Consider the following 12013-nt stretch of genomic DNA (forward strand, 5'->3'; position numbering starts at 1 on the left):
CATCAGAGGGATATGTGATGATAAAAATTGGTTCATGAGAAGCCAGTATGGATTTAGAAAGAAATTTTCTTGTGAGGCACAACTGGTGGGATTTCAGCAGGACATATCAGATCAATTGGATTCAGGAGGCCAGTTATATTGCATAGCCATAGATCTTTCCAAAGCCTTTGATAGAGTGGAACATGGAATATTATTAAAGAAATTGGAGGGAATAGGATTGGACGTAAGGGTTACACGTTGGATAAAAACATTTCTAAATTCAAGGGTTCAGAAAGTCAAAGTAGGAAATAATGTATCGCAGGAAGAGAAAGTTTGGAAGGGAATTGCACAGGGTAGTATAATCAGTCCGTTACTTTTCTTAATATATGCAAATGATTTAGGGAATAATATAACATCAAAAATAATATTGTATGCAGATGACATAATTGTTTATGGGGAAATAAATAACATTGAGGATTGTTCAGAATTACAAAGGGACCTTGAGAGTATCCAACAATGAGTTTAAGAAAATAATATGAAGGTTAATGGATGCAAATCAATGGTTATAACACTTAGAAACAGGAGTTTTAAAACTGAATTTGAATATACTTTGGATGAGGTAGTTATCCCAAAAGATGGCAAGTGCAAATACTTAGGTGTGAGATTTGAAAGTAATTTGCACTGGAAGGGTCATGTGGATGATATTGTTGGGAAAGCATACAGATCGTTACATTTCATAATGAGGCTATTTAAAGGATGCAACAAAGAATTAAAAGAGAAAAGTTACTTAAGTATGGTTCGTCCATTATTGGAATAGGGAAACAGTGTTTGGGATCCTCACCAAGAATACCTAATAAAAGAAATAGATAGTGTGCAGAGGAAAGCAGCATGATTTGTAACAGGGGATTTCAGGAGAAAGAGTAGTGTATCAGAAATGTTAAAGGAACTTGGGTGGGAAACTAAGTAAGAGAAGGGAGAAAACTAGACTTATAGGATTACATAGAGCCTATACAGGAGAAGAAGCATGGGGAGATATCCGTGAGAGGCTTCAGTTGGAAAATAATTATATCGACAGGACTGACCACAAGTATAAAATTAGAAGGAATTTTAGCAGAAGTGATTGGGGTAAATTTTCATTCATTGGGAAGAGCGTGAAGGAGTGGAACAGTTTACCAGGGGTAGTGTTTGATCCTTTTCCAAAATCTGTACAGATATTCAGGAAGAGAATAAACAGCAACATAGAAAATAAATGAAATGTTAGAGGGCATTCGACCAGTGCAGGTTACTGTAAATTAAAAAATGTGTGTGAATAAATTAATTCCATCCCCTTGTCTAAGGAGATTGGACAGCCAAAGAAGGTACTGCCTGTAGGGGTGAAGTACAGTGGGGACTTCGAGGGCCCTGGGACCGCTACAGTAGCTGTGAAGGCCCTTCAGGAACACTCGAAAAGTGGTGGTAAAAGGGGCTCTGGTTAAGATGCAGAAGGTCGTTATGCCAATCAGGTTCCAAAATGGGTAAAAAATAAATAAGTAAATGCAATGTAAATTTTAATCTTATACCAGTTGTGTAGTATTATTTGAAGTAATTCCACATACTGTATATGAGTTGACTATGTTTGTAAGACCATGTTTTGTAAACAATATAAATTTATTAAGGATGAGCTGTGCGTTTAATAGAAAAAAATGTTAGCGTAAATTGTATAATATTGTATTCTAGGACAATTTTCTTCTCTTGTTAATTTAAAATTTAGTGCTTGACAATAATGTATTTTAGTGTACCATTTGCCACCGAGGTAGACACCTCATTTGTAAATAAAGAGATTTTGATTTGATTTTGATGTATGCTCTGTTACAAGATCGGAATGACAGTGAGCAAGTTCTTCCGTTAAGTGAAGTGAAATCTAAAATGTGATTGACCATGCTGCGATGTACTGCAAAACCTGTGCCTATGAGTAAGACTGTACTCAGCACTTTCACCTGGTTTGACCTTACAGATCCTACAAGCCTTGACTCAATGGCATCTTCATCTGGAAACCGGCTGGAGCACTACTATCTTGATGTTGTATTTGCCTACATTTTTAAAAAATAGTCACAGATTTCTATATTACATCAGCATCTATGGCAAATTAATAATTAAATGCACTAGATTATGAAAAAATATAAAATACTGTAATATTATTTCAGTTTCTGATTTTAATTGAAAGTTTTCAGTACATAAATGAGATACATATTCCTGCCTTCACGATGCACCAACCACTCAGGTATAACCTGATATTTCTCAGCTTATCCTTTCATATTGGACTTCTTAATTAGTTCTGGAAAGCATAGGTGACTGTCAGGTTTCAATACATAATTGGCTCATCGCTCTACCATCTTAACTTTGTTATCTTTTGCCAGATGGCTTTACTAGAAAGGGGAAATATCAAAGTGTGTAGGGTACTTCCTCACTCTACCACCTGAAGGGAGCTTATTATTTCAGCAATTTTTAAAATGAGGCAGGCAGAGATTTGGAAGGGAGAGATAAGGGTCATATTTTGATCTCTGGTATTTACAGTAAGCAGTAGGAAATGGCATTCTGAAGTACTTTCAGGAACCGAGAACATTATGTTTCGTCCTGGACAGTAGCTCAGTTCTATAGGTAGTATATCAGGCTTACAGTAAACAGTATCTCAATCCGGATGCCTCCAGACTGACTTTTAGCTATAAAATTTCGATCCTGGATAACTATGGACGATGCCTTTCCTGTTTTCTTTTTTTTTACAATTTGCTTTACGTTGCACTGACACATATAGGTCTCATAACGATGACGGGATAGGAAAGGGGTAGGAGTGGGAAGGAACCGTGGACTTAATTAAGGTACAGTCCCAGCATTTGCCTGGTGTGAAAATGAGAAACCACAGAAAACCATCTTCAGGGCTGCCGATAGCAGAGTTTGAACCCACTATCTCCCAAATGCAAGTTGATGCCTTTACTATCAATGGAAAAGTGGTGTTGTGTCAAGTGTGTGCCCAAAAAAAAAAAAAAAAAAAAAAAAAATTGGCTCAACAAAGAAATGCCAATTAGAACAGCACACATGAAATGTGCTTCATAACAAAAATAAGCAGTTGCATTCAGTAACAAAGCAGACCTTACTAACACAAACGCAGAAAGATTCTTCTCGAAGCGAGTTTCATAATGATGTGTGAAGTGCAAGAAACATACCATGGCTAGGGGTGTGATTTTCTGGTGTTTATTTTCTTCAATTTCAGTGCTTATTTTACAGTAATTTTGGTGCTTATTTCGTGGAAATACCAGTTATAACACAACAAATTGTATTATGCAAAGCATATATTACAATAACAAAACATGCTCACTAACCTTTATTATTGCATCTTAAATACTGTATAATCCTGAATACCACCCGCACTTTTTTTTTACAGAAATATTCCTCCTTAAATTCAGGTGCAGGTCATATTTAAGCCTTTCGTATCGTGGTCTCATAATGCATTATTCCGAAGATGTGTCAACAGCAGTTTCATGTCACATAGCTTGGCAACGAATGAAATCTCGTTCCGCCCCTCACTTCTGTGTTACCGAAACCACATGGTGTAGCACTGATTAATACTTTGTGTTCTGAGTGAAAAAAAAATCAGTGGTAACAAGTGATGAATTCAGAAATGTGTTTACAGTCATTTACTGTGAGTGAGAAACTTAAAATGTGTAATGGAAGCTGAAACTATCGGAAATCGTGCCGCCAGCAGAAAAAATTATATTGATGAATCATGTATTCACAATTGGAGGAAGACGAAAGAAATGTTATTAAAAAGTAGCGGTGATAGAACTTTCCGAGAGCAGAGTCCACAGTTTCCTGAAATTGAAGAATGGCTTCATAAATGTGTGACAAAGACGTGAACTAGGTTATGGTGTATCGACTGAAATGTGTCAACCAAAATCATTAGAGATTGCAAAGGAACTTAACAAGCAGGGTTTTACTGGGAGCCATGAGTGGACAGGGAACTTTTATCGAACAAACGATTGTGTATGCGAAGTAGTACTTCTATTTCTCAACATCTCCCTGTTGCCTACAAAGAAAAGTTGATGGCCTTTCATCGCCACATTATTCGTTAATACTCATTCAGGACAAATATTTTAGGTTCCCTATGGGAATCAACATCTACAACATTATTCGTTTGCAGAAGCAAAGTTCCTATTTGCTTTCTCAAAGTGGGAATTCTGATCAGATGCCCATTTATTCTGAAATGCCACTAAACAATAAATATGGTTCACATTATGGGCTCTAAAAGCATTACTATCAAGACAAGTGGAGAAGAAAAGCAACGTTGCATGGTAATTTTCTGCACGTTAGCCGACTGAAGCAAACTTCCTCCATGTGGTTCTGAAAAGAAACACACTTCCGATAGGAAATATGCCATCTGGTATTTTTGTTTGAACCCAAGAATCCAGCTGTATGGACAGTGTGCTAATCAAGGACTAGGTGAAGTGTGTTTGGCAACATCGCCTGGAAACTTTATTACAGAAGAAGAACTTGCCTGTGCTCGACAGTTCTCACAGGTGTACTATAGACGGCATAAAGGAATTGATAAGTAAAGGAAAAACTTACCTGGCAATAATTCCAGAAGGGCTGACCTCTATGCTACAGTCATTGGATGTTTGTGTGAACCAGCCTTTCAAAGCTGCATTAAAATAGCTAACACTGATTAACGTAACATTTGAGTTGAAAAATGAAGCTATATAACAGTCTCACAATTTATATTTCCCCATAAAACACGACCTTAAGATGGAGACATCTTGAGTAAGCATATTTAGCTTACTGTAATGGCACAGGCGCAGCTGTCTCCAGAATTCATAATAAAGAAAGAACAGCTGGTGTTTGGAGGACGAAGGCTTGAGTCCGAGAGGTTCACCTAGCTTCAATAGGTCTAGTGAACAGCTACCTGATACGTAGTGTTGACTACATGCCATCCAACCTTGGCAAAGGAAGGCACCACCAATAAGTAGCTAAGACTAATATGTGTGGTGCAAGAGTTTTCAAAATTTTCACGAGTTCATTTGACACAAACTCAAAGCCGAGATATTGGTCGTACACTGCAAACATCATAGTAAAAACTCTCTGGAAGTATAACTTGAAAAATTAAATTCACACATAATGTGGGGATCACACAAAAAAATTTCTAGACTTACTAAGTTAATATCAGCATTATAAATTCAATATACAGAACTGTTACCTAATTTATCTTTATCCAGTGGACAATTCTTACGAGGCTTATGCTGCTGCTCCTTTTCGGAAGAGACCTAAAAGAATACCAAACAAAAGAAATATTTAAAAAATCACAGGTATTACAACTGAACATATATATGTCAGAACATCTTGTGAAATCATGTCTACTAAATACACCAACAGATGGAATGAGAGCACAAGTCAAACACCTGAAGTTACAAGAATATTTATTACCTGGCACTTTTACATTACTTTTCCCCCTTGTACCTACAGTATCAATGACCCAATGATGCTTCTCAATACAATTCCTTTTATTTCTTTGCAATCTTCCCATATTTTCGTAATTTAAATAATTCTGAATAAAAGAAAAATTGCCCCTTTTCTTGGTTTTTGTTAAACCAATTTATTGTCCAAAGTCCTGAGCCACTGAACCTAGTGTCAGATGAGATACTTTCGGGCTGTAGATGATTCTTAACCGGAGAATAAAAGATAATGTGAAATCTTGAATTGTACAATTTTTATACAAAAAATTAAATCTTTTACATACAAAGATTCTAGAATAATCTTCCAATATTTCAGGGGTCAACATAATGTTAATGGTTTTATGTCCCACTAACTACTTTCACAGTACTTAATCATAAGGTTCGAAATGTTCCAATATAAATTTCCATTACAGAAAATATTTCCTTATTATTATAATTAATCATATTTTTCTGGCAAACAGACCTATTAATGCTTTTTTACTGATCTCTAAGGAAGCGTTTCTCATGACGCGCAGCTTTAAATCTACTCTCTCCATAGTTGACTATCGGTACTGTAAACCGAGTATCTTAAAAACAGAAGATGCAAATCTTCACCATATATCAGTAAAGATAAGAGTAGGCTATTAATAAGGGCATACCACATTCTGAATGCTTTAGGGGAATGCACAATAAATCACCAAACTGGGAATAGCAACATTGCTTACTACATATTTTGGAGTGCTGGTGGTAATTGTTTTAATAGGACGTACAACCATCAAGTAAACCATCCTCTGACACAAGTGGAAACAATGCAGGGCTCAGCTAAGGGTCCCTTGGACGCCAAACCACACTCCGAAGTTAAGAGCCCCTTATGCCACTTCGATGCCAAACCACACTCCGAAGGTAAGAGCCCCTTAGGCGGTGGTGATGATTATTGCTTTAAGAGGGAGTAGCCTACAACTAGGCGACCATCCCCTATTAACACTAATCAGAGAGAAATGAAGATATCAGCCAAAGAAAGACAAGGGCCACAAAGGGCGAGAAAATTAAAGAGTCCCTAGCCCTCGAATCCTCTTATAGCCTCGGGGTCGGAAAAGAACAAGAGTTGACCATCGGAGGTTGGATATGAGATTAAAATTTGCCTGGCACAAGTGGAAGCAATGCCAGGACTCAGCTAAGAGCCCTGTGGTTGCCAATCCATGCTACCAAACTGAGAGCTTCTGGGGGCCCTTTCAGACACTTCTTACGAAAAGCAGGGGATACCACTGGTGGTGTTCTACTACCTCCACCTCTCCACAGGGACTTTTATGACAGGTGGGGGATACCGTGGACCTTATTCTACTGTCCTCACCCATAAGGGGATACATATTTTAGAGGAGGTGGTAGTGATTATTGTTTAAGAAGAAGTACAACTGGGCACACACTATACACACTAATTAGGAGGAAAAATGGAAGGGATCTGACTCTTCGAAAAATGAAGGTACTGGTATCGGTCAAAGGAAGACAAGGGCCACAAAAGGCATGAAAATGAAAAACTCCTCTAATTCTGTAGGTAACAAGGAAATGCTTCAAGAATTGCAGATACTGCATTCTCCTTCAAAACAAATTTCTTCATGGACCGATCAAACAATACCGGTTTGAAATGTGCTGAATATGTTCTAATGGCCTTAATACACCCTGCTCTTCTTTCTTCATGAACAGGAAACCTCAGAAAAAAATTGGCGATAAACAACAAGTCTAACCTAAAAATTCTTACAAAAAGTGGACGGTGCTTCTGAGACTCCGAAATACTAGCTCAATAACAAAGGAGGTAATATAATATACTGTACTACTTATTACAAGCCATACTTAGAATCTTAACCGTGAAATTTTATTCCAGGAATATATTTGGATTTCCGATTCGTGCAACCGTATGCACAACACGACATTGTAAAAGCTACAACATCAACTAAATATGAGTATCACTTTTACATTTTAGCGTGTCGTACAGTGTTTGAATCTCAAAATTCCTACAATTACAATTTGCGTTCACCATATTCATTTCGATGAGCTGTGCCAGATTTCACTATCGTATCAAAAAATAGCATGTGTTCTCATGTCTATTTACGACCATGCCCCCCTATGTAGACCACTGTCATTGAGCTTCACTTTCAGAGCTCCAAGGCATCTCCCTGTATTCTTTACTCCCTGGGTAAAAGAGTCTACTGCCAACCTTCTTCACAGGCAGCATTCTGCATCATCACAAAGATGTATCTATATATTTTCGTGTGGTTATATCCAGCCGGGTGCAGTCCTTGTAAGGCAGACCCTCACATCTGCCATGTGTACGTAACTGCGTGTTATTGTGGTGGAGGATAGTGTTATGTATGGTTTGTGAGTTGCAGGGATGTTGGCAGCAACACAAACACCCAGCCCCCGGGCCAAGGGAATTAACCATTTAAGGTTAAAATCTCCAACCCGGCCGGGAATGGAACCAGAGATCCACTGAACCAAAGGCCAGCGCACTAACCATTTAGCCATGGAGCCGGACAAGATGCAACTGTGCCTATGGAAAGAAACATGCTGGTCTGTCATGGAATTAGTCTGGGAGACAGGTATTTCAGAGTGGTTAGGCCACTGAATTTTATGGCAGGACTTTAATGTGCAGAAGAATGCAGCCAAGAGAATGTCATGTTGCATAACTGAGGTGGAGACTATGGGATATTCCATATCAATCTCCAGCAGAAATTTTACTGCAATGGAAATGGCATGCTGGGTGATATCAATGTGATATCTGAAACACACAAACCTGACCCTAAGTGACAGTGCAATGAACGGCACCATCCTGGATTACAACGGCCACACGAGGTTGAACAAAATCTGTCACCCACAAACCAGACAATCATTTTAGCACTCCAGTTCATGAGCTACATGCTGTAACTGAATAGTATTATTCACCATATCTGCAATACCTCTTTCATTATGCAGTAAAGGAGGTAAGTCCATAAGTTTGTGCACCATTATAAACTTACATGGTAACTTTTGACCTCTCTAAACAGAGACGTTCATTACAGCATTTGGGATGGGATATCTTGCCATACCCTCCCTATTCACCTAACTGTAGTCTATGTGACCCTGCTCTTCCTAAAGTGAAGCAGCTGTTCATAACAATAATAATAATAATAATAATAATAATAATAATAATAATAATAATAATAATAATAATAATAATAATAATAATAATAATTGTACCGGGTGGTACACCCCCACGCCGCTAAGTCAAACCTTGCGCCAGTTGAAACTCCTCTACTGGAGGAAGCCTGAACTTTATCTACTGTGTTAATTTTCAAGTTTCTCAGAAGATGTCACTACTTGGAAATTTTGAAGTTTCTGAACGGGGTCGTTTTCGATGTATTTTTGTTTTGCCTGTAGTAAGGAGTGTGGACATTCTCTTCCAGATGGCACTACTGAAGAAATACAATTATGCACCCTGGTGCGAAGTGAAAGAACTATGTTTTTGAAGAAATTTGGTGTTCATAAGTTTGTTCTTTGTTAAATTTCTTTCAGTCATTGTTTAAGTTGGCAATATTAACCCTTTCTTTCCCCTTGTTTTGAATTTACCAATCCCGAATTTCTCAAATTAATTTTCCACCAATAATGTGTTTCTTCTTCATCTTGTGTAGGGGTTTTCTTGGTTAGCCAATAAAATTCTTGTGGGAGGGTGTTCTCATTCTTGAAACGCCTCGAACTTTCCGCGAGAGTATATAAACTGCTGATTTTCGGGTCTCTGGGCCACTTCAGTAACATCTTTCAGTGTGTAAAGTACGTAACAGGGGGCGGGAAGCGCCTCTTTCTTCGGGCAGCAGTTCAACCACAAGGTAATGGCCGTTTAATAAATTCTTTTCTTGTCGGCTCAGCAGTTTAACTCTCGGGGCAGGTCCGAAGCCTTTCCACCATGTAACTTTTCCCCTAAAATGTAAAGACACTTAGTATATATTCTATCTTTTAAACTACAAATTGGGATAGAGAGTGCTTAACCCTCTCGAGCTCCCACTCATATTGCTTTGAGGTGAACTTATTTTTCTCAACCGTTTCTTCCAGTCTAGCGTAATGTAAATTGTCTTCTCATATAAGTCACCTCTTTAGTATGGGATTAGCCCTTGCATTAACGGCCTAGTGCCAAGTAGGTTTTACACAAAATGTATTAGGAGTGCAGCTTCGCCTCCTCTCAAATTGGTATCGTCGAGGCCATGTAATATTTCTGTTTCTTCACTTAATAGGCCTCAGTAGGTTGGGTATCTTTTACCCCTGTGTCTATGTCCTTGGAGGACAGCTTGAAAGTTGAGTTTGGTGTGGCCTTTGATAGGCTTAAACTTTGAGAGCGGATCGCTCTTTTGAAATTGATTTTGGGTGCCTCGAGGAGGCTTTACCTTGTAATTGGGAGCAAGTGATTCTGAACATGATTGGGGTCTTCTGCCCCTTTGTCGAATCTTGTTTTTTTTTGGGGGTAAAGTTGGGCTAATTGCTCAAGAATTGTGAGTCCGGGGCTCGAAGCCCAAATCTTGTGAATACTGTAATTGTACATTTGTTACCTTGCTACTCTGTACCTGCCATTCTTGTTATTTCTTGATTTTGCTAAGAAAATATAACCTTGTTAAATGTTATCTTAACTTTAATTTCGTATTCTGAGACCTGTTCACCCCCGCACCTTCTTTCACCTCTGCTGTTCCACAGATACCTCGGAACAATAATAATAATAATAATAATAATAATAATAATAATAAACATTGTACAGAATCAGCTACAGGCATTTTGAGCTGACACCACCATTTAGGCTAACTGTAAGTCAATTTCAACATCCCATTTTACTCAACTGGAACTCTGTTGGGCAGCCTACAACCGAATTTAATTAATCTTGTCGGATAAACGCAGAATGTGTCACGAGAGATCCATCACATGCCAACAACATGAAGTGCAAAAGGAAACTTTTTCTGCCCTTACAAAAACAACCAATTCTGCCAGGCTTGAAACTGCGATTTTGCGGGTCCATAACTGCAGTTCAGCATGAGGTAATACACATTAATGAATCTCAGGAGACCAATGGTATTCTCCACCCTCCTCATCAAAGGCAAAGAACAGTGGGCAAAATGAGTCTACTTTGAAAAATGATAAAGAGTTTGTAGCCTATTTGAATAAAACAATGATTTCAAACATGTTTGTTACTTTCATCCTCTCATCCTTGGATTCCTGCATGCATTCTCCAACAGGTGGCAACATTTCTAAATGTATGTCACACACATTCAAACGTTTGAGTTACAGCTCCCGAGTTAACTTAACACTAGAACCACCAGAGCAGTCAAAATGACCGCTACACATTTTCCAAACTAATTTTTTACTACAGTTTTTATTGTTCGATATTCAGCTGCAGTGACTTTTCCTGGTTAGTGATCAGGAAAATCCATCATCATCATTGTACAGTTCCAGTTTCCCAGGTACTGTTTATGAGCCTCTTCCACTTCTTCCTGTCCATACACAATTTGGCATGGAGAACATCATCCACTGTCCATTCACTGGTAACTAGATCAACTTTGGTGTCCATCCATTGGGTTTTAGATCTTTCTGCACGTCTTTTCCCCTCCACCTGTCTTTCCAAACTTATTCTGGCTGTTCTTGTAGGCTCCATCCTCATCACATGCCCGTACCACCGTAGTCTGGATGTGCCGATTCGGTCTAATAGGGCTATCTTTATTCCAGCTTCATTCCTGACCACCTCACTTCTTAACTTGTCCATCTTGGTCTTCTGGATGGTGGATCTAAGGAATTTCATCTCTGATGCTTACAGTCTTGATGAATATCACTTTGTGAGGGCACACGCTTAAATACCATAGGTCAATATTGGTATTAAATAGCTGTTAAACATCGTAAGTTTGGCCGGTTTTGGAACCATGTCATCCCATAGAAGTGTTCTTACTTGTTGGTAGAATTCTGATCCCTTTTGCACTCTGTTTGTAATTTCCTTTCTGACCAATCACTGGAGATTACACTTCCAAGGTAAGGATACCTATCCACACACACTACCTGGTGATCTCCTAGTTTTATGCTTACTGGACGCCCTTCTCTGTTGACTGCCATCACCACTGTCTTGGTCTCACTGATGTTGAGGTTATATTCCTGGTATTTCTATACGTTGATTCTGGTCTGTACTTCCTCTTCTGTTTCACCCCAAATCATGATATCATCAGCAAAGGCCACTGCATTCAGTTCACCTAACTTTTCCTTCACGTTCTTCATTATATTGTCCATAACAGTGATGAACAGTAGTGGGGACAGTGCACTTCCTTGTTGAACTCAATTCCTGGTCTTAAACCATGATGATCGACCTTCCCCAATTTGTACACAGCTAGTACAGTCTTTGTACAACATCTGAATTTTCCTTACCAGTCCTTCAGGCAGATTTCTTTTCCTCAGGTACTCCCAGATCTTATCTCTTATAACACTATCAGAGGCCTTTTCTATATCCAGGAATACAATGACCAGGTTCTTGCCTTTCTGCCAATACTTTTCCATCAGCATGCAGGTGCTAAAAATTAGATCTA

The 12013-nt window shown here is 38.6% G+C and overlaps 1 protein-coding gene across 2 annotated transcripts in view; it reads right to left on the bottom strand.

Moving 5' to 3' along the window:
• Alr (Evr1_Alr domain-containing protein Alr) overlaps positions 1 to 12013 on the bottom strand; it is a 156501-nt gene that overhangs the window by 115571 nt on the left and 28917 nt on the right. For both annotated transcript variants that reach the window (XR_010859771.2, XM_067145038.2), the window contains exon 2: positions 5204 to 5270. Coding sequence is in view for 1 of the 2 variants with exons in the window: in XM_067145038.2 (XP_067001139.1) it covers positions 5204 to 5270 (67 nt within the window). In the remaining variant the exon portion in view is untranslated. The remainder of the gene's footprint in view (positions 1 to 5203; positions 5271 to 12013) is intronic.

Source organism: Anabrus simplex, chromosome 4 (genome assembly GCF_040414725.1).
Source record: "Anabrus simplex isolate iqAnaSimp1 chromosome 4, ASM4041472v1, whole genome shotgun sequence".
Classification (NCBI taxonomy): domain Eukaryota; kingdom Metazoa; phylum Arthropoda; class Insecta; order Orthoptera; family Tettigoniidae; genus Anabrus; species Anabrus simplex.